The sequence below is a fragment of the Canis lupus genome, chromosome 14 (genome assembly GCF_011100685.1).
Source record: "Canis lupus familiaris isolate Mischka breed German Shepherd chromosome 14, alternate assembly UU_Cfam_GSD_1.0, whole genome shotgun sequence".
Lineage (NCBI taxonomy): Eukaryota > Metazoa > Chordata > Mammalia > Carnivora > Canidae > Canis > Canis lupus.
In genome coordinates this window covers 43,562,960-43,586,306 of record NC_049235.1, presented here as the reverse complement: position 1 = coordinate 43,586,306, position 23,347 = coordinate 43,562,960, and the positions used below count along the sequence as shown (strand labels likewise).

The window sequence follows — 23,347 nt, the reverse complement described above, 5'->3', positions numbered from 1 at the left end:
TCTATGCACTGCATCCTGAGGGAGGAAGCGTGACTTATCTGACTGAAAGAAAGAGAGGGCATGAAGCTCAGTTGTACCCTTTCACTCCTAAGAGGGAGCTGCTTTCCTGGGGTGGCCCTTCCCACCATATGGCCGTGTGAGCTGACCTGCTCTGGGCCTGACACGAGGTGAGGAAGTCGGTCTAGTGCCGGGCCCATCAGACCTCATGATTATGATTTGCTGTGTCTTCTATCTTCCCCTTGTCAATCACAAACATATGAGGTCTATCTACAATATCCAGGTCTACCTGGATACCCTTTGTTTGATTTGTCAATTTGTTCAGAACTCAGGAGAAGAATACTTTTTAACAAGAACACAAAAGGAAAAAAAATAATAATATTCATCTCAGTGGATTATTAGAAAGAGCAAACTGACCAATATATACAAGTACCTAGCAGAGTGACCAGCAAATGGACGGTAAGTGGTAGGCAAACAACAAAGCCCCCAAAATGTTTTCTGACAGATCAGTGTAAGGGTCAACACTACTAAACATGGGTTAAATACCCCTAATTATATACTTCGCTTAGTATTGGGGGGAGGGGCTGTGAATACACTTTTACCTGCTTCCTGTAAGACAAAATTCATACCATCTTTCAAGAGTTTGATAACCACTCCAAGGCCCCAGGGGTTCTCAGGGGCAGAACTGGTTTGCCAGTCCAGCCTGGAATCCAGCCTGGAATCCATGCAATTCCAGAGCCCATGCGCCATACCTCCTAAGTGCGCTGTAACCAGTAGGTCCTCAATAAATATCTGACAATTGAAGCAGAAGGCCCAGAATAACTCCGGAAGAATCATAGGCCAGCAAAATGCACAAGCCAGCGGAAAACCCGGAAACCATTTACCCAGGGGCCACATTTTACAGTCAGAGACAATGAAGTCAGAAACAAATGACTGGCCAGGTCAGCCAGGCCAAGGGAGGGCTAGAACCCAGGGCTCCTGATACACCAGCCACTCCTATTTCTCCCCCTGAGAATGCTTCCACTCCGTTAGGTTTGAGGCACGGTTCTCAACGCACACAGGCATGGCACTGGAGGGCAAAACAAGGTCTGCTGAGTCAAACGACAGCAGGCAGATTTTAACTCCATGTGAGGAAGACTTTTCTAGCAGTCAGAATCATGCAGAAGCGCTGCAGGGAGTTCCCCATCACTGGGGGTGTGCAAACGGACACCAGTCACCACCTAAAGGCCATGGAAAGGACTTCTATTCAGGAAGAGAGGTGAAACCATTCATTCTTGTATTCACCAGACTCTGGAGCTCGCTGCCTGGGTTCATATCCCTGTTCTGCCTCTTACTAGGTATATAAACGTGGACAAGTAAAAGACCTTCTCTGAGTGAGTTTCCTCATCTGTAAAATGGGAAGTATAATAGTATATCCCTCATAGAATTTTATGAGAAGTAAAAGAGTGAATTAACCTAAAACACTTAGAACAGTGTCTTTCACAAAGTAGGTCAATATCAGAAGTTTATTGATCTTGTTATTGCTGTGGGTGGTAGTAGTAATAGTATTAAATATTCATTGAGTGCCTTCTGTGTACCAAATACTAGTATAGGGGCAGGGAATATAAAGGTCCCTGTTCTCTCTCTCTTTTCTTTTTTAAGATTTTATTTATTTTTTCATGAGAGACACAGAGAGAGGGGGAGAAGCAGAGACACAGGCAGAAGGAGAGGCAGGCTCCATGCAGGGAGCCTGATGTGGGACTTGATCCCGGGACCCCAGGATCACGCCCTGAGCTAAAGGCGGCGCTAAACCACTGAGCCACCCAGACGTCCCTAAAGTCCCTGTTCTCATGAAATTTATTTTCTATTGTGAGGGAGACAAACAATGGATATGTAAAATGATTTCAGGTAATGATAGGTCCTGTGAGGACAACAAAACAGGCTGGAGATGTGGGGGCGGAGGTGAAGTTGGTCAGAGAAAATCACTCTGAGTCCAGAACATCTGAGAGACAAGAAAGAGACAGTCACAAGATGATTTGGAAGCCGGGCCTTTACATCAGGGGAACAAGCCAGTTCTCCCTCTTGTGGGAATAAGCTACAAATGTTGGGTAATAGGAAAAAGGGCCTGTAGAAAGAGTGAAGATCCATAAGTAACTACATCAATGCTAACACAAAGGAAAAGAAGGGGGACTGGCCCTACCAAGATACTAAGCTATAACTACAAAACCATAGTAACAAAAGCTGTGATTACGTGGTTTCAGTTTTTTAAAAAGACAAAAGACAACACAATAGAGAGCTCAAAGACAGACCCATGTCGAAATGGGAACCTAGGAAAGAATAAAGGTGGCTTCAAAAAACCACTGGGTTGAAGAACAGATTGTGGATGGTGCTGGGAAAACTGTCTCACTCTATGGAGAAAAACAGAGGTGGATCTTTTCATCCTGACAAACACAAAAAGAAAATGTAAATGCAATAATTATTCCAACTAAAATAAAAATTATCTGATAGGAAATATATAGCGGACTGTAAAGAAATATCAACAAATATCAAAAGATTGAAATCATACAGAATGTTTATGGATGAAGGGAAAATAAGCCAGGAATCAAAAGCAAAAGCCAGAAAAGCACCCCAGATGTTTGCTCTGGTCAATAACATGTCTAAATAACCCATGGGGCAAAAGAAGACATCACAATGAGAATTAGAAAATATTTAAACTAAATCATATGAATACATAACATACGATTCACAGGATACAAAGCATTGCTCAGAGGGAAATCTGTAGCTAGCTGTAAAAGGTATTATACAAGACGACTGAGGGAGAAATGGATGAGATGGGATTTTGTGTACATGTATATATGGATTTTTTTCAGCTTAAATAAATTATAAATTTTTAAAAAGAAAGAAGGATCCTGGCAAACCCCACAGGCTTTTGGCTGCAACCCCTAAGTAGAAGGCTATGGAATGGATGAGAGTAAAAAGATGAAAACAGATAACCCCCAGATACACTAGAATCAAAGGAAGGCTGAGGTCACTCTACCTAAACAGACATGAAGTCAGTAAGCATTACTAGAGATGAAGACAGATTTCACAACGATAGAAAAAAATCTATCCATCCCGAGGACAGAAAAATTCTATGTGTATATGCATCAGATACCCTAGCCACAAAATGTGCTGAGCAGAGTAGGCCCAGCTTCCCTAGGGTCACGAATGGAGTTCACAGACTGTATCTACTTAGCTTGCCATGTACCACCCGCACCTAAGTACCTCACTAGTCAAGAGAAGAGAAAGAAGGACTACCCCTGCTAGCATACCCTAGATACCAGAATCTCATGAGGCTCTTGCAAGAAATTTGCCAGCCGATCACCTTCACGAATTTAGAGACAATTCCAAATTGTATTTACGTACAAACCCTTACGTAAAAATATTAATTGAATCAAACAATATGTAAAAAGATAATATATCATACCCAAGTAAGATTGATTCCAGGAATGTAAGGTTGGTTTAACATTTAAAAATCAGTCAATGTAAGACTGATCAAGGTCAACTGTAAAGGAATAAAAGGAATAAAGAGGGATGCAGGGATCCCTGGGTGGCGCAGCGGTTTGGCGCCTGCCTTTGGCCCAGGGCGCGATCCTGGAGACCCAGGATCGAATCCCACGTCAGGCTCCCGGTGCATGGAGCCTGCTTCTCCCTCTGCCTGTGTCTCTGCCTCTCTCTCTCTCTCTGTGACTATCATAAATAAATAAAAATTAAAAAAAAAAAAAAAAAGAGGGATGCAGTAAAAAAAAAAAGAGATGCCCCAGAAGGGGCCTGTGGGCGCTGCTCCATTGCCAAATCTGGGGCCTCCCCAAGAAACACTTCTTGCATGCCATGGCCTGGCCACGTTGCTATGGGTCAGCCTGGAAACCATGGGAACCATCTGCTAAAGCTTTCTTGACTTTGAGGAGAAAAAAGGACCAAGGAAACCTACCCCGAAGCTTCCCGCATGGGTGTACTCTGGGCTGCTTGCTCCCTGGTGGAGAGGCCATATCCACCTTGTCCACTTCAGAGGCTGACTCTGAGAGCCCAAGGAGCCACGGAGGACTGGGCGGATCTTTAAGAAAGCCATGGCCTCAGCACAGCATGCTCACCTGAGGGGCAGGGGCTGGCTCTCCTGCCTTTTGAATGTTCTTTCCAGCCTCTCCTGGGTCATCCTGGCACTCCCACCTGGCAAGGAGAATTTCAACGGCGTCCTGTTGGCCTCTGGGCCGCTGTCCACAGCTGGGCCATCTTCCTCGAGCTCTTGCCATCTGCCGCTTCCCCTCCGCAGCAGCCCTTTGCAGGACAAGTGGCGGGGGCTGCCGGGTGTGGTTCTCTGCTTTTCTGCAGTCAGCTCACCGAGAGGGCTCCTGGAAGGGGAGCCAGGGCTGGAAGCCAGGCCGTCCTGGGTGGTGGGACAGGCTGGGGCATGGGCAGAGAGCTCGGGCACTTTCCGGCTCTCGGAGTCGGGGGCCTGGGTCCTGCTGCTCAAGGCCGGGGACCACTTCAGGGAGCGTCTGCGGACGGAATCCTGAAAGGGCCAAGCAAAAGCCCAGTAAGGATCCCCTTCAAGGGAGGTGGGAAAAAACTCTATCCCCCCACAGGCATGTGCCCATGATGTCCACTCCCCCAGGAACGTCTTCCCCCATCCATCCCCCAGCTCTTCTGAACATCCTACCTATTGTCTGAGAAGGTCCTCCTGGGCCACCAGATCTGAGCTGCTTTCACTGTGCTCCACCTGCATAAGCCCCAGGCGCCGGCCTCAGCCCTTCTCCCGCAGCCCTTGCAGACAGCGTGCTCTGCTCCAGGAGCAGTGGACCTGTAGCTCCAGGGCCAGGCCTCCATCCAAATTCCTACATCACCACCTACCAGCCATATCCCCTGGGCCAAGTTATTAGTTTCTCTGCTTCAATTGCCCTCCTCTGTAATATAAGCAGCCCACAATCTACTATCTGCCATTTCTAAAACCTCTTAAAACAAGTTCCTTTTTTTTCATATATATATATTTTTTATTGGAGTTCAATTTGCCAACATATAGTATAACACCCAGTGCTCATCCCGCCAAGTACCCCGCTCAGTGCCCGTCACCCAGTCACCCCAACCCCCCACCCACCTACCTTTCCACTACCCCTTGTTCGTTTCCCAGAGTTAGGTGTCTCTCATGTTAAAACAAGTTTCTTTTGGAGTTCTGTGGCAAATTCTTTTTAACTGCTATGAGGTTGTTTATACTCTTTTTATAAGTGTGAATATTCCTATCTTTAGCTGTAGAAATGTTAACGTTTTTGCTTATGGGATGCTACCCCAAACCCTACTGCAGGTGGTAGGTGGTATATGGCTTGTGCATGGTGTTTCTTTTCTGAAAATAAAATTCTGAATTCCAAAACACATTTGGCCCAAAGGTCAGGTGAAGGGTTGGGGACCTATAGCACCTATCTTGTACAGGATCGAGGTATTAAAGGGGATCCCCATGGAAGACATTGGCACAGAGCCAGACCAATCAGGGCAGTCAACAAATATCAGCCACTGCTCTACAGCTTCTCTCCAGTCCCCACTCACACAGGGCCTCAATCCTCCTGTGAAACAGACCAAGAATGGCAGAAGCCATTCTTCATTCATCTCTGGTGTCCACCGAGCTCCCAGCTCAGTAACTTCTTCCTAGTAAGCACTCAAGGCTTGCTTAATGTTTGAAATGAAGGAATTCCAAAAAAAGTCAATTGAAATGTCCTCTCTTGCTATCAATGATTAACTGATAAAATGGGAAGTCAAACTGTTTACCAACCTAGCGTCAGGGAGTGGAGGTAAAGAAGACAAGAATAGACCTGCTAGGCTTTTCCAGGGTTTAAAATTTGGGATCTCTTAGCATTTCCAGAAATATTCCAGAACCAAATGGGAAAGCCTGAACTGGAATAGAAACAGCTAATTCTGTAGTATTCTTGCCTAGTGGAAATTACGAGGCACTACAAACCTCCAAAAGCCACCAGGGCCTCCCTTGCCACACAGTGAAGAAAATATTAGTCACCATTCCCAAGTAGACCCAAACAAGGCCCAAGGCAGGGAACCCAGCCTCTTATTCATCCTTTGTAAGGACAGAGCTGATCTAGTAGGGGGGAAAAAAAAAACTAGCAAAGCTTGCTTTTATTCTCTTGAGCAACCAAGTATGGCCAAGGTACTCAAAAGCCCACAAAACACTTTCCAGAAAACCTGGGGAAATTCTACAACAACCTATCCTATCTTTCAATGCCCTTCACAGGATTCGGATATCCTCAAGGGAAAAACACACCTCCCAAAGCAATTATTCCTCCTTTTAGAAGTTTGGGACAATCTCCTAGATAATATTGCTCCAAATCTTCACACCTTAATTGTGAAGAGGGTCTCAACTACACGGATTGGATGTCACTGTAGGACAGGACCTTAGCATTCATCTGATCCACCAGTTCTCAAAGTGTGATCCCCCGGCCTTAGAGGTCCCCAAATCCTTTTAGGGAGCTCAAATCTATTTTCATAATAATAATATGACACAATTTGCCTTTTTCATCGTGTTGACGTTTGCAGTAATGATGCACATGAACTGGTGGGAAAAACTGCTGGCCCATAGCACAAATCAAGTGCTGGAGGTATCTGCCACCACTTGCAACAAAAATAAATAAGTAAAATGCTAATTTCATCTAAGAATGTCCATGCTGGGGCAGCCTGGGTGGCTCAGTCGGCTAAGCGCCCGACTCTTGATTTCAGCCCAGGTCATAATCTCTGGGTTGTGAGGTCAGCTCCACACAGGTTGGAGATTCTCTCCTTCTCTCTGCTCTTCCCCCTGCTAAGGCTCTCCCTCTCTCTCAAATAAATAAATAAGTAAAATCTTTTTTAAAAATGTCCATGCTGAAGCATATAAAGTATTAATTATATTCAGTCTCAACCCTATGGTACCCATCTCTTTAATATTCCATATGACAAAATAGGAGGTATATATAAACACTGCCAGATGCAGAGGATGACAGTTGTCTCAAGGAAAAGCACTTGCACAACCATCTGATTTGTGAATTGAACTTGCTACTTTCTTCCGTGGAACAACTGACAGATTAATTGTGGTTATTCAGACTTGGGTATTCAGCAGGCATTTCCTTGATAATAAGAGGAGCCTGTCACTTCAAGGGAAATGACTGATGTGTTCTGTCCATGATAAAATACAAGTTGTCAGGTAAAAATTAATATCTGGGGAAACTTGTATCAGCCGCTGTGATTGGATGGCTTCTCAGCACTTAAAATCTTTTCTGATTAGTTGGGTGGTGACATCAAAACATGGGATTTTTTTTTTTGATGTGGGTTAATTTTTCATAATGAAATGTCAACATTCAGAAGATCTCAGTAATTCAGATAACTTAACCAGTATTTTCCAAACTACCAAAACCCCCACGATATACAGGCAGAGGCAGGGAGATAGTCAGCTTCTTTCTGTCCTGATTCCAGGTGAATTGGGAGAAGAACACCAGCCTCTCGAGCCACAGCCCACATCTAGCCATACAGGGTGGGAGAGGAGGTGACCAGCCGAAGTAGACACACGAGATCTGTGCAGGTTTGCTCAGACTCCCTCGTGGGACTAATACTGCCCTATGAGTTTGGTGTTTGATTTTCCTTTGTTTTCCTATTTCTTTGTTGTTTTACAAACTCCTATTACATTCATTCTCTCATTTGGTTGAGTCTCCCCACCTAATGGGACACTCCCACCAGAGTCCCTCCTTAAGGAAAGATATAAAACAATGATATGAAAGTATCAGAATTTCTTTTTAAAGCAAAGCAAATGAAACCATAAGGATTGGGATTTCCTCTTCCCTTTTAATATTATGTTCTAAAAAATAAAAAAAAATATTTAAAAAATAATAAAAAAGATGTTCTCTAGACTTGGATGGCTTGCCCCTGACTTCTGAATGGCAGAGGTAAAACTGGTAGATGTGTTCTCACTCAGCAGAGGAAGATAAAGCCATGACATCCATCTTGTTGACTTGAGGGGTAAACTGAGGTCAGGGAAGGTGATAAGGCCTGCCCATGATCCCACAAGGAGTTAACAGTACCACCAGAGGAAAAACAGGCAGGTGTCCCTCCCATCCCAACACACAGATCTATCTTGTGGGGTGCCCTCAAATAAACCCAGGCAACCCCTTAAGCCCTGCCTGGTTCTCACTTTCCACTCTCATCATAGCATTGAGAGCAGCAACTCTACCTGCGGGGAACTGGCAATAGGACCGGCCATCATGCCTCGGACAATCAGGCCAGACTTTGACCTGATCTTCTCGCCCACCCTCTTGGTGTCCAAGGAAGACTCTGACGACAGAAGCTTGTCCATCTTCTCCCACGCAGGGGCCACGGCAGGGCTTTCACCTGGGATAACTTGCATAGGCTTACTTTTGTGTGGGGGCCTTTTCGAGGATACAAAATTACCAAGCAAATCCCCATCAAGATTGTCGTGCCTGCAAAAAAGGGATTTCTCCATTAAACAGATTCCCCAATAGCTAACAACAATAATAAGTCCCACATTCAACTCAGAGCAAGCCCCTTCATACATCTGTGATGATTCTAACCTGCTAGTACTTTATCATTAAAGGTAAAGAATAGAAAATACTTTCACACCAGGGCAAGTCTGACCTACAAAATGAGACCAGGAAACAAACAAAATCAGAATTGATGACCTATGATAGGATTCCTCAAATATCCTTGAACGTTTTGTGTCCTCAAATATAAAGGGCATCCTTGTTCCAGACCTGAGTGATTACAGAAAATCACAGCCCTCCAAGAGAGTCATGAGCTACATGAAGCCCAGCCTTACTGCACATCAGTGAGATCAACAGATGGAGACATGTGGCAAACTTTGTGTTCTCCAACTATTCAGTTCAGGTTCAGTTGGGCATGCCAATGGCTTCTCTTATTGGGCTGCTTGGCACTGAAACAGAGTGAGAGAGAGACTGTGTGTGTGTGTGTGTGTGTGTGTGTGTGTGTGTGTGTACAGGGGAAAGAGAGAGATAGAACAAAAGAAGATGAGATGCTGAGGCAAACAAGGAGGAATGATAAGAAAGAGAAAAAGACAGTGCAAGAGGCCCAGCTCAAGAGTACTCTTACCTATGATCTGTGATGGATCAGCCACAGCTCAGCACTCCTGTGACACAGGCTGGCATGTTTTCTACCATTGGACTCTGGCCTAAAGGGGCATTGACTGCTGCTCTATCCCAAGCTGCTGACTACCAAGCATTGGGTCACATGTGAGAGAAGCAGTCATGTGTGTGCTATGACAGGGGTATATCCAGCAAAGGAAGGTTCCAGAACCAGCTTGGGTAAACCGAAGACTCATAGAGAAGCCAGCCCTGAGTGTGAAGGAATGAGCACGCAGGAGATAACCAGAATGCCCCAGGCATTAGCACAAAGGCCTGTAAGAGCAGGCCAGGCCAAGGTGAGCCATGCAGGCTGATCACGGAAAGAGTTTTTGCAAGTTACCCTTAGGAGTTTGGATTTCATCTTGGAAGCCATGGGAAGCATCTGAAGGCCGTTCCACAGGGGAGCAGCATGGCCAGGCTTGTTCGTGGGAAGCTCACACTATCTTAGGTGGAAGGGGGATTTGAGCAGATTACCAGAGGCCTGAAAACCAAGGAAGTCTATAGGAGTTAGCCCAGGCAAGAGGGGAGGTGTGAACTGAGGCACTGCTGCCAGGGCAGAGAAAGCAGGCAAGAGTCTACTATCATTAAGGGCTCACAGAGACAAAAATGATAGAGTAGAATAATACCCAAGTTTGTAGCTTGGATAACTGGGTGGAACTCGGAAGCCCCCACTTCTGCTAGTTCTTTATCACCTCAGAAATATTTATTTTCCCAGCCAGGCAGTAAGCACCTCTGAAGGAAGAACCATCTTCTTCCAAACTACTCTGACTCACTTTCACGTCTTAAGCCTTGAGTTAATATTTCCAGTGGTCCTCGTCCTTTGGCCAGACCCTACCCCTCAGCTACCCTTGGGAAAGAAAATGCTTCTCAGCAGAGCCAGAAGGAAGCATGCAGCCCCAGGGAGTTAGACTCGCTAGTGACTACAGACAGCATATTAAGGTTGTAATTTAATATCAGTGCTTTCCAATACTGGAGGTTCAATCAAGAATGGCAATTAATTTCCTTCCTAAGAGTTCTAAAAGGCCTTATTTTTATAGATGTTTTCATCTCTACAGCATTAAGTTGCTTTTAGAAGTCTATACCCCTATTTCTTTAAGAAAACGCAAACCCAGCAAGCCCCTGAAGCTGACAAACATTAAACATTTGAATCATAAGCATCCTCTTCAGCATCCCCCTCCATCCTCAAGGCCTCCAAGGAAAGTAACAGTGCTCCACAACAGGGAATCTGAAGGCACACAATGCGGAGGCTGAATAATGGCCCCTGCAGATGGCCTGATCCCAGAACCTGTGAATGCTACCTTCTGTGGAAAAAGGACTTTGCACATGTGTTAAGGTTTTGAGTTGGGAAGATTATCCTCAATTGTCTGGGAGGGCCCATTAGAGTCACAAGGTTGCTTGTTTAGCGAGAGGCAGGAGGTCAGAGCCAGGCGTAGGAGATGCCATGGCAGAAACAGAGGCTGGAGTGATGTGCTCTGAAGACAGAGGAAAACAGCCACAAGCCAAGGAATGTAGGTGGCCACTAGAAGCCAAAAAAGGAAAGGAAACCAATTCTCCCCGCAAAAGTCTCTAGAAAGAACAAGCCCTACTGACACTTTGCCATTAACCTGGTGAGACCAATTTTGAACCTCTGACCTCAGAACTGGAAGATAATAAATTTGTGTTGCTTTAAGACACGGTGATGGTGACATTTTACATGTCAACTTTGCTAGGCTATTTGTCTTGTTGTTTGGTCAAACACTAGCCTAGATGCTTCCCTGAGGGTATTTTTTTTATGACTAACATTTACAGTCAGTTGACTTTAAGCAAAGAGGATCACCCTAGATAACACGGGTGGCCCTCATCCAATCAGTTAAAGGTCTTAAGAGCAAACTGAGGTTTCCCAGAGAACTCTGCTTCAAAGCTGTAACACAGAATACTTCCTGAGCTTCCGGCATGCCAGTCTGCCCTACAGATTTCAGACTTTCCAGCTCCCACAATCATGTGAGCCAATTCCTTAAAATAAATTTCTTTATAATTGGGGCCCCTGGGTGGCTCAGTTGGTTAAGCATCGACTCTTGATTTTAGCTCAGGTCCTGATCTCGGGGTTGTGAGTTCAAGTCCCACACTGGAGTCCATACTGGGCATAGAGCCTTCTTAGGAAAAAAGAAAAAAGGGTAAAAAAAAAAATGTTAAGAAGTGAAAAAAAAAAAAAAGTAAAATTATAAAACAAATCTCCTTATATGGGATATATAAAACCAATATAATATGTGTGTGTGTATATATACACTATTTGTATATATATTTACATGTATTCACATACCCATACACACACATATCCTATTGGTTCTGCTTTTCTGGAAAACCCTGTTATAGCCACTGAGTTCATAGTCATGTGTCACAGCAGCGATAAGAGACTAATCCATGGTGTAAATAAGAGATACCTGGCTTTGCTTGTTTCTGACAATGATGTTCTCCTTCCTGAATCTTCATCTGCAAGGTCATATATATTTACCAGCATGGTCTCTGAGCACCTTGATGTTAATTTGTTATTTTTCTTTGGAATTGAGAGTGCAGGGATTGGTGTTTCTTGAGTGAAATTGTTGGGAGGATTTCCAAAGTGATCCAGAAAGTATCTGGTGATGAGTTCAAGGTTTGTTTTTAGAGGATTTTCCTTTGCCTATCATTGGAAGAAAACAAAAATCATTAGTCATATGTACAGCTTCAGGGGAAGGGCAGAAACGATGCTCTTCCAATTCCTTGACAGTTTATCAGCTTCTCCTACATTCATACCCTCTCAGCAAATGTCCACTGACTGCCTATCAGACGTGAGGCACTGTATTACAACACAGAGATGAAGACAAAAATCTCTACCCTAAAAGAATGGACATCCAATGCATGAGTCAGGCGATTCAACCAACAGCTGTAATAAAATACAAGATAAACAGAAAAAACACCCAAGCAAATTTCCTCTTGGTTTTCCTCATAGGAATAACTTTAGAAAATAGCCTTTCATTTAAAAAAAAAAAAAAAAAAAAACTTAAATCTTTAGGGATCATTAACTCTACAAGCTTATAAACATTTGGGACCTGAGTATTCTCATAGGTTGTATACTCTGCATTTAACACTGGGTGCTGGGGCTTGCAGGGACGGTACCACAGCAGGTTATTGCAAAGAACACAGAGAGGCCGTCAGGACTGTCTCAATCTATACCTGAATCTTAAAAACATTAAAATTCTTCAGTAATTGGTTTTAGAAATAAATGACATCAGGGGCACCGGAGTGGCTCAGTCAGTTAAGCATCCACCTCTTGATTTCAGCTCAGGTCATGATCTCAGGGTCGTGAAGTCAAGCCCCAAGTCAGGCTCCGTGCTGAGTGCAAAGCCTGCTTAGGATTCTCTCTCCCTCTCCCTCTGCCCCTCCCCACCTCCACTTGCACTTACTCTCTCTCTCTTTCTCTCTCTCTCTGGAAGGAAGGAAAGAAAAGAGAGAAAGAAAAAAAAAGAGAGAGAAAAAGAAAAGGAGAGAAAAAAGAGAAATGAAATGACATCAGTATTTCCTGACCCTAATCATGCCAAATGTCATCTCTGGAGGTTTTTAGAGATATATATTCCCAGGCCCTATTGTGTCTTAAATTGCAAAGATTAGAGTCCTGATTTCTCTTAAAATTCCTAAGTCATTTGGACAAACACAGTCATCCAAGCAGCAATCCACAGTCTGACCTCAGGCCACATAACTGTGTCAGTCCCCACCCCATTTGTCCAGGAACCCCAAGCTGTTGGCAAGTGTGGCCAGACATGGGGCATTTGGAGGGCTGGCATTTGATGAGACTGCAGTGAGAGCAGTAAAGCGCCTGACAAAGCACCTGGCACAGAGAGCCCCTCAGGCACATGCAGCCCTCCCTCCTTCCTAGTGCCTGGGTCTATGCAGCAGGACTCTGGGACCAGCACCCACAGCCAGATGGGTTATGACCAATAACAACAGATTTATCAGGCAGTTAGAATCAGGGGACAGCTTTATTTTCTTAGGGTGGAACCCAAAAAAAACAATTTTGTCTAAGTCTAAATGAAACTCATGAGGAAGAGAGTCAGGGGAAAGATGTTGTATGATTTATTTTGACCTCCTAGCTTTTTCTTTCAATATAAGAGATTTATAGCCCTAGATAACCTGAATTACACTTTATGGCTTTTCATAACACTCTGCTCAGAACAGACACAGCCTTTATGTGAATCTGGACACCATTTTTCAAAACCTCAATTTTGCATAGGCATTTTTGTATATCGTACTATGAGTAGGGAAAAACAAGTTACTGGAATTAACATTAAATTGCGGGGCTTTCCTAGAATCAGGCTAGCTGCGTGCAAATGTCAAAATTACTATGCAACAGATAGATTAAGAAATATGTTGTTCTGTAAAATATAAGCTCAATTCACTATATAATAAATAACTATTATATAAATCAAATAATCAGGGCACTTATCAAAACCTAATGGAAATATCTTAAGTATCTTCAGATAATTATTACCCTAGGGAAACTATTACAGTGGAGAAGTAAAAGTAACTTGAATGGCAAAGATGATTCCAGGAAATTAGGTAAAGTTGCATTTACATAAAATTCCCACTGCACCAGCATGGTTAATTGATTTTCCTATTACCTGTCTCACTTTCTGTGGAAAAAAAAATCTTTCTAACATGTACAGTCCACACTCTTGCCTTACAAACGTAGCAAAAGGAGGTGGGCTAGATATCTGCTGCCTGGGTCTACGGGCTTCCAGCTGAACACAGGGAGGAGGTGGTGGGGCCCTGCTGTCACCCCCAAGACCAAAGATAAGAAGGGCATCGAGCTAATGTCTTCCCTGAGCCGACAACAGGACTGCACCTGGCTGCCACTGCCCTTTTCTCATCAAAGTGGGGCACAGAAACTTCTGGCAACCCGAATGTTCCCGTAGGTTGATGCCATCCTTCACTTTACTCAGGGAAACTTAGCCTGAGCTTCCCAATGGGTGATAATGGGCAGGAAGGTAGTTTACAAGCTCTTCTGAGGTTCCTCTGGGCATCTCAGAAACAGCCTTGGAGGGCTGGCATTTCAGCCCCATCTGCTAAGGTTTCGTTTGAGTAGAGGGTTACAATCACAGGAGGCCTGATGACCATTATTACTACGGCAGGACTGAGAATCAGAAGATCCGGTTCTAGCCTCACTTCTGCCCCATAACTCACTGTGACACCTGGACAGGCCACTTTTCTGTGGCTTGCAGCTCCCCTAAGTGAGGCCCCCAGTCTCCCAGCAGTTGAAAAGCTGCTTAGCCCAGTCCTGAGGGGCTGCCCAAGAAGGCCAAGAAGGCAAGTCCTCTTCATCCCCAATTCAACCATGGGGCTTGCTTCCTTTCTTCCTTCCTTCCTTCCTTCCTTCCTTCCTTCCTTCTTCCTTCTTCCTTCTTCCTTCCTTCTTCCTTCTTTCATACGTGTGGACATCCGCAGGATATGTCATTGTATTGCCTTTTTAAAAAATGACGATAAATGCTAAACTACCTGACCATTAGGTTCTTTCCCACTCTACCACAATGCCTTACCACAAGGCCACATCTGCTGGAGAGCCCATTCCTCGGTCAGATTAGAAGATTCTGTCTTTGTGGCAGAAAAAAACAATTAAGCCAGAACGGTAGCTTCATTCAGTCAGTCGGCCAATGATATAATCCACAAACACATATAGAGACTATTTGCTATGTCCTTGGGCAACAGGCTAAGTACACGGACACAACAGTGAACAAAAGGGACGCCAGTCTCGGGTCTCCTGCTGCATCCAAAGTGGTGGGGAGGCAGATGGTAATTAAACAACCTATTATAAGTGTGCTGAGCACGACATACTCTATTATACATACTCTATTATAAGTGTGCTGAGCACGACAAAGGACAACTACAGGGTTGGGGGGAGGTGGTGGGGCTGAGGGATCAGGGAAGCCCCCCACCCTCCCCAATCCAAGGCACCAGGGTTAGCTGAGCCCAAGCCCCGTTTCTGCCTAAATTAAATGTCACAGTAGACTTAAAAATAAGCTATTACTCAGATTTGAAGAAGGAAAATTTTACATGGGCAGGGAATGGAAAATTTGAGTATAACCGAATATGATATTCCTAAGTACGGTCTGGCTAAAAACAGCCTCCTAGGGGAGGAGGGAGCACAGGGAGTAACTGTCAAGGGCCCGGGTTCAAGGTGAGCTTCCCGCCACACATGCGCAACAGGCCCCGGGGGGGCAGCCTAGGGCCTCCATGAGGCTGGAAACCCAACTCACACTCGGGATTTGTCAGCACTTGGCCGGGTCTGCTGCTCCCCTGGCCGCAGGCACAGCAAGCCTCCTGCCACCACCGTCTCCGACAGCTTGGCAGGGCCCCGCCAGTGCTCTGACATTGCCAAGCTCAGTTCCAGAACATTACACCACACCTTACAAAGCACGTACCTTGTTCTCCTTGTAGAGAAACTCAAGATGCAAAACCTTGCGGAGATTATTTCTGCTGTTTATGCTGAGGTCAGAGCGTGGGCGTTCCTGGTCCATGGTCACACATGTCTTCTTTAAGCCCTGCAGGAAGAAATCTGAATCATTATTTTCATTTTAAATCAAAAGCTTCCGTTCTCTGATGTAGGTTATAAATAAAAGACTGTTGATGCTCATTATGATCATTCCTATCCTGCCTATCCTGCCTTCCTTGCAAGGAAATTACAAGGACCAAAAACTGACTTAAGAATTTATTTTTAGGCCCCTGGATGGCTCAGTCGGTTAAGGGGCCACCTTTGGCTGGGGTCATGATCCCCAGGTCCTGGGATCGAGTCTCACATCAGGCTCCCTGCTCAGCGGGGATTCTGCTTCTCCCTTTCCTCCCCTTGCTTGTGCTCTGTCAAATAAATAAATAAAATCATTTAAAAAAGAAGTGAAGGGTGCCTGGGAGGCTCAGAGGGTTGATCTCAGGGTCCTGGGATCGAGCGCCGCCTCGGGCTCCCTGCTAAGTGGGGAGCTTGCTTCTTCCTCTCCCTCTGTGATCTCTCTGGCTCTCACTCTCTCTCTAAAATAAATACATAAAATATTTTTTTTAAATAAAGGAGTTTATTTTTATATAAGCTTTACACTTGACATCTTCACTATTATTATTATTCTGAATCTTAAAATAACTCTATGGCCCGAGTTAAGGTTGGAGCTGTTGGCCCATTTTATAGAAAAGGAAAGTGAGGTTCAGGTAACTAACTGATTCACCTAAGGCTGGAGCCCTGGGTTTGCACTAGATTTGGAGCCACAGAATATGAAGCTTTAAAAATAAATAAAAGGAAAAAAATAAGCAAAAGGTCAATAACAATTCCTTTCTTTTCTTGGGTAAGAGCAAGGACTGATCTGCCCAGGTAACACAGGAGAATCACAGAGCAGGGGGCTCTGACCATCCCAGCCTGTGAGTCAGCAATGCCAGGACTGAAGCCCCTGGAAGCACGTGGTAAACGTTTGCTGAGGTCCCAGTGAAGCCACTTGCCATCATCCAGTCCTCACCTCCCAAAAGGCCCAATGAAGACACTCCAGCGATGGCAAGTGCTATTCCCTACTATGAGCCTGGCTTCTTCATCCAAAAATTAACCACAGAAGCTGGGGCCTGCCCACCCCACTGGACCATGGTGATCACCCAACACAGAGGAGGAAGAGATACCTCACAAACAGCTCAGCGTGGTGCTAAGGGAGCCTTTTGCGCTTCGTGGATCCAGCCCCTCGTGCTAGTCAGGCCTCAACATCTCACCCAGGTTTTGTGTTCACAATCTTACAGAGACTCCCACTGATGGGAAAACAAGACAAAACCTGCTTCCTGTCATTAACTGAGGGAAGCAGAATTTGTGAAAAAAAGAGATATGAACACAACCTTGAAACAAAGAGAATAAAAAGGAAGTCCTAGGGAGGAGGAACAGAAAGAAATGGGTGTGCATGTTGGGGGAAAGGCAGAGGCATACCTGGGTGCCCTAAGGAGAATGAACTGGGAGTTAGAGGGAGGAGGTCACAGCAAGCACCTACATTGCATCTGGGTTTCCCCACAGCTTTCCAGCCAATGAGAGCAAGGCAGAAACCATGAGAGTCCCCCTCTGCTGGATAACTCTTTATGTCTGTCAGGAGTTCAGATCAGCAAGTCTTGGCACACTTAACAAACTCCCCAGGATGGTGGTACACACTGACATTTGGAAGCCACTGCGGGAGTGGACAAGGATCCCTCAGGAATCAGCCAGTCCTCAGTCCCATCCAGGTCCGCTTAATCTTTATCACTCAACAAACATTTCCCATGTACCTACGATGCAGCAGGCTGTTCTAGATGCAGGAGATACCAATGGAATAAGACAAACTTCACCCCTTCACAGAGCTGACATTCTGTTGGGGAAGTGGACCACAAACAGGGGTAAATGTACAGCAGGCAGCTGCTGACGTGCACTACTATGCAGACAAATAAAATGAGAGCAGAGACACAGAGAAGGACACTGTTAGATAGTCAGCTACTTATTGAGCATCATCTGCAGGCTCACTCCTGTCTTCCGGTTTTCCCATCTGTCAAATGAAGGGAATGAACCACTAGTCTACTAGTTCAGCTGCTGGAGGCAGAGGAGTAAACAGATCAAAGTCCTAGCCCTCACAGAGCTTACATTCTATGGGGGAAAGCCAACAACTCTAATATGCTGTGGGGAAAAGAAGTGTAGCAGAGCAGGAAACAGAAAGGACCAGGAGGGGGTGCAAGGAGGTTTGATACTTTACAAAAATCAGGAAAGATTTCGTGATTAGGTGACATTAGAGCAGGGATGTGAGGGAAGTAGGGGAACAGGCCATGCAGACAGTTCAGGGAAGTATGTTCATGGCAAGAAAAAGCAAGTACAAAGGCCCTGAGGCCAGTGCAGCTAGAGCCACGTGGCCAGGGGGAAATGGCAGGAAATGAGGTCAGAGAGGTTGCCTAGAGCCTGAAAAGGAAAGGCCTTGTTGACTTCGATGAAATCTTGGGGGGGGGGGGGGGGGGGGGGGCGGCAGGTAGGGGCAGGGTGAAAACAGGAGCTTGTATTTGTAAAGGATCACTGGCTGCTAGGTTGGGAACAGATTTTTGGAGGCAAGGATTTAAGCAGAAACTAGTTAGGATGCTGTGGGACAACTCACATGAAAGACAGAGGTGGCTTGGACTAGGGCAGTTGCAGCACAAGTAGAAAGAGGTGGCTGCATGCTGTATATGCTCTGGGGGTAAAGCCAACAGATGTACTAATGGACTGGATGTGGGGTATACAAGAGGGAGAAAAGCCAGGAACGACTGCAAAGCTTTCGGCCCAAGTGACCAGAAAGATGGTGACACTGCCTATCAAAATGGGAAAAGCTGCAAGACACAGAGGGGATCAAGAATTGGGTTTTGGACATGTTAAGATATTCATTGTATACCCAACGGAAAATGTAAAATTGGCAGTTGGTAAGAATGTAAGAGTTCGGGGAGAGATCTTGGCCAGACAGGCATTTGGGAATTGTCATCATGTTGATGGCCCTGGAATCCAGGAGGCTGGAGGAGGCACCTGGAAAATGAGTGAAGAAGAGAAGAGAACACTGAGTCTTTGAGTCCCCCAGCACAGCTCCAGGAAATGAGGGGGACCAGCAAACACCCCGAGAGGTCAGAGGACAGAATGCAGAAGGTGGCCTCCAGAAGCCAAGCGGAATGAGTTTCCAGAAAGAAGGGCACAAAACAGCTGTGCCAAACACAGTATTAGATCAAGAAGTGTGGGAACTATAGTTAAAGGTCATTGATAAACTAACTTGACAAGAGTTGCTTCCATGGATCAGTGGGGACAGAAGCCTGATTAGAGCAGGCTTGAGCAAGCAGGAAGGATGAGGATCAGAGCACACATAGTTCTTTCATGGGGTTTGGCTGTAAGAGGGAGAAGAAAAATGACCCAGTAGCTGGAGGGACCTGGGAATCAAGAAGGGGTTCTGTAGGAACGACAGTAGAGAAGACAAAATATATATGCAACGGAGAGAGAGAACTGCTGCAGTGCCCTCACGCAGGCAAGAGGGGATGGCACGCAGGGAGGGGCTGGCCTTTCCCAGGAGCATGGAGAACAACCTGGTAAGAGCAGCAGGGAGGCAGAGGGAAGGTCCAGGCCCAGGAAGGTTCATAACTGGAGTGGTACAGCCTGTGTGTGTGTGCTGGGGGAGGTTCTCAAAACTGCTTGTTTGCTTGGTGCGATGAGAACAGGGAAGTTGTTGTGTGGGCTTAGATGAGAGGGCAGGTGTGAAACAGCCATCCCAGAGCAGAGAGAGGGGGCAGGCTGGGGAGCTCTAACCAGGAGGGCAGCCATGCCTGAGGCCTCAGGGGGCTGGGGGGCCTGAAACCATCCGCATGCTGCCGTGTTTCTCTCCAGCCCCGTTCGGCACTGCAGGGGCAGGCATGGAGGAGGCCGAAGGGAATCTGAAAACTCGGAGGGCTGGGGGGTTGGCGGAGGGAACATGATGAAAGAAGTGAAGGGCAAGGGAGGTGAGCATGTTGTTGAAGGTGGGATTATAACGACGGGAGGGTAAGAAGTGGGGAGAGGTCACAACAGGACTGGAGGGCCCCGGGAAAAGTTGGCAGGAACTATGGAATGCAGATGTGAGTGAGACTGAAGAACAGTTTATGATGGGCGGGCTGCTAAGGAGGCAAGCTGCAAGTGATGATGACAGACTGCTTGCACAGATTACAGGAAGGGTACTGGTGACCACAGGCCCAGGACATGCCCGCTTGGAAAGGTGGCATAAGTAGGATGGGAACAAGTGACTGCAGGAGAGGGAGGCTGGGGCACAAGAAGAGCCACCCTGGAGCACCCTGACATTGCAGGAGATGCTCATGACTCTCCGAGGGCAGCCCACACTTAGAAGGGGGCCAGCGTAGCTGGGTACGATGTAGGGGAGAGGGCAGAGGAGGCAGTCGTGGCAGATGAGGTCGGAGGCACCGCCTGCACAGGGTCAGAGAGAGCCTCGTAGCCCAGGTGAGGCGGTGAGGCCTTCCCTTGGATTTTATGCTGCTTGTAGCAGGAAGCTCATAGAGAGTTTTGAGTCAAGGCATGACAAGATCTAACTTGCTCACTGTGGGCAAGTTTCTTTGCCCCCTAGTTTCATGATCATCTTACATGAAACGGAGTAAGTATTCCTGTCTTTCGGGCCTGTTACGAGGATCTGAGAAAACAAACAGGCAACCAGAAGGCACCTCACATCATGATGGGAAATCTAGGTTATACCGGCCTTGTGCCAAGCCCTGAGGGGAGTACGTGGTCTCTGCACCAGAGCAGAAAGAAGCTGACGAGGAAAGTACAGCTGGACTACATGGCAGTCCCACCTCTCCACAACTTTCTGAGTGACTGTGGGCAACTCCTTGGTCAGGTCAGGGCTTTAGTGTGCCCAGATGAAAAACGGGAGGGAGAAGGGCCGGGTGAACCAGACACGGCCAAGGCTCCACCCAGATCAGGTGTCAGCTCTGCGGACTGGTCTCGTGGGTGAGACAGGCAGACATATAAATTATAATGTGAGCACCAGTGAGCAAGCCACAGACAAGGTAAGTCAGTTATTCCGATGGAAGTTATCCAAGAAGACTTCCTGAAGGAAACAGACCTGGGGTGGGCCGTGGATAGAACAGGCGAAAGCATGTGGGAGAAGCTGGAACCCACACTGGGGTGGTACACTGGGGTGGAGCTATAGAGGAGCCTTAGATATCCAGGGAGGACTTTGGGTTTCATTTGTACTCTTAAGAAAGGAAAGGCAAGAGGAAAACAGAGTTTTGCTTGGTGACCCAGGCTTCAAAGAAATGATAGTGGGCAGCCTCCCAGGGCGTGCCATTGACATCAGATGTGCAGCCAAGACTTGGTGATGGAAGGTCAATTAGCCTGAAACACAGAGCAGATACAATGAAGCCACATTGCATTTATTTTTTTTTTTTTTAATAGAGGCAATGGGGATCCCTGGGTGGCTCAGTGGTTTGGCGCCTGCCTTCAGCCCAGGGCATGATCCTGGAGTCCCGGGATCGAGTCCCACGTCAGGCTCCCTGCATGGAGCCTGCTTTTCCTTCTGCCTGTGTCTCTGCCTCTCTCTCTCTCTCTGTCTCTCATGAATAAGTGAATAAAATCTTTGTTAAAATGATAATAATAATTTTTAAATTAAAAAAAACATTACTAAGAAGCAAAGAAAGACACTTTGAAAACCTGCACAAGAGGGGCGAGAGGTAAAGACAACGCTGACTACAGGTACCTACTAGGTGCCAGATACAATGCTTGGGGACTGCCCATATGTTATTATTAATCCTCATCATAAATCTGCAAAGGGTGGGTCTTATCAATCCTGTTTTACAAATAAGGAAACTGAGGCAGTGTGACGCACCCAGGCTCACACTCTGCTAACCGGTTGCCGGTATTTGAACCCCTCCACCTGATTCCAAGGCCCTTCCCCTTTTCCGCCCCCGCCCCCCCAAAAAAATGATTTTGCTCGTGTGTTTGTTTAATCCAGACACCGCCCCGGCGCCCTGCTCAAGTGAGCAGGGGGCCCAGTGCGGAGGCTCCATCCCAGCTCCCTGGGGTCACGACCCCAGCTGAAGGCAGATGCTTAACCAACTGAGCCACCCAGTGCCGAGCCCTAGGGAAGGGGTCAGAAGGCGGCAGAGGCTTCCGCAGTCACCTGCAGCGACCTCTGTCTCCCACGGAGTCCCCACCTCCGCTGCACATGATGATGCTTAAGGGCCTCCCGGAAAACTCTCCCGCTGCGACCCGGGGCAAGCTGCGCGCCGCCGCGGCCTGCAGCCTCTGGGCTCCCGCCGCCGCCGGGGACCACGCACGACTCAAGGGCTCGACCACCCGGGAGCGGGGAGGCCGGTCCCGGCCGCGACGAGGCGGCGGCTGTGCCCCCGGGGGAGGCCGGGGAGGGAGGCCCGGGGGGGGGCGGGGAGGCCCGCGCCGCCGCCCCCGTGCAGAGGCGAGACCGGCTGCCAGCGCGGGGCGGCGGGGCGGGCGGCGGGGCGGCGGGCGCTGCGCGGGCCCCGCGATGCCTCCTGGGAAATGTAGTTTCGGCCGGCCCCGGGCTAGAGGCGCTCCCGTCGGGCATCCCGGGCCGGGCGGCTGCGGCGGCGGCGGCGGCGGCGGCTCCCCCCGCGCGGAGGTGCGGGTCCGGCGCCCCCTCCCTGGGGCAGCGGCCCCGAGCGGCGCCGGCGGCGCGACCTACCTTCCTGCTGAGGAACTCCCGGACCAGGGAGGCGGCCACCTCCTCCACGAAGAGGCTGTCCATGCCGCCGGCTCTGCCGACGAGGCCGGACGCCGCAGCCCGGGCCCCGGTCCGTTGGGGCGGGTAGGGCCGCGTTGCCGTGGCGACCGTGTCCCCGGAGCCGGGAGCGCTCCTCCCCTTCCCCGGAGCCCGCGGGCTGGGAGGGCGGGCGCCAGGGGAGGAGCGTCCTGCGCGGCTCAGCTCCCGGCTCCGCACCAGCCTCGGCTCGGCGCGCGCCCCTGATGGCCCGCGGCGGGGAGCGGGGGGAGGCCTGCCTCGGCCCCGGGGGACCCCCCGCAGCTGGCTCCTGGGCCCACTGAGGCCCGGGGACCTGGGCGGCCTGCGCTGGGCGGGTCCCTGTGAGCTCCGTGCAGAAATTAAAGGACAAGGGCCTCACCCGCTTAGTGCCTGCCGTCCCATAATGACACTGCCAGTAATTGAGCGCCAAGCGTTGTACAGGTGTCCTGGAAATAAGGACCCAATCATTATAAATATCGATAAGCATTCCCAAAGAAAAATAGGCTTTGGGGGCAGCCCCGGTGGCGCAGCGGTTTAGCGCCGCCTGCAGCCCGGGGCGTGATCCTGGAGACCCTGGATCGAGTCCCACGTCGGCCTCCCTGCGTGGAGCCTGCTTCTCCCTCTGCCTGTGTCTCTGCCTCTCTCTCTGTGCCTCTATGAATGAATAAATAAAATCTTTAAAAAAAAAAAAAAGAAAGAAAGAAAAATAGGCTTTTCCGAGTGCCGTAAAATGGAGCTGCTGAGTAAATCAAAGCTATAGAGTATGACCCCAGTACCCAGCAAATAGAATTTCTCCATGCCACAGACTAGCACGAAACTGGCATTAGCCACCAAGAGCATCGGCCTCACGGTGATCAGCTGTAATCTCTTCCCCTAAGTTAACTCGCTGAGCTTTCAGCAATGGAACTGAGTGGGAAAAGTTAATTCCCAAAAGACTACATGCAGCGTAAACGTAAAACAACTTCAACC

At 47.7% G+C, this 23,347-nt stretch overlaps 1 protein-coding gene across 8 annotated transcripts in view; it reads right to left on the bottom strand.

Moving 5' to 3' along the window:
* The window catches only part of MINDY4 (MINDY lysine 48 deubiquitinase 4), a 104,232-nt gene extending 81,743 nt beyond the window's left edge, over positions 1 to 22,489 (bottom strand). For 4 of the 8 annotated variants that reach the window (XR_005369671.1, XR_005369670.1, XR_005369672.1 and 1 more), the window contains exons 1-5: positions 22,322 to 22,486; positions 15,560 to 15,679; positions 11,552 to 11,787; positions 8,207 to 8,453; positions 4,107 to 4,525 (exon numbers count right to left, since the gene is read on the bottom strand). Coding sequence is in view for 5 of the 8 variants with exons in the window: in XM_038557241.1 (XP_038413169.1) it covers positions 4,107 to 4,525; positions 8,207 to 8,453; positions 11,552 to 11,787; positions 15,560 to 15,679; positions 22,322 to 22,384 (1,085 nt within the window). In the remaining 3 variants the exon portion in view is untranslated. Of the gene's footprint in view, positions 1 to 4,106; positions 4,526 to 8,206; positions 8,454 to 11,551; positions 11,788 to 15,559; positions 15,680 to 22,321 lie in introns of all 8 variants that reach the window. The other 4 variants (XM_038557238.1, XM_038557242.1, XM_038557239.1 and 1 more) reach the window with 3 other exon arrangements.
* Between the last annotated feature and the right edge of the window lie 858 nt (positions 22,490 to 23,347).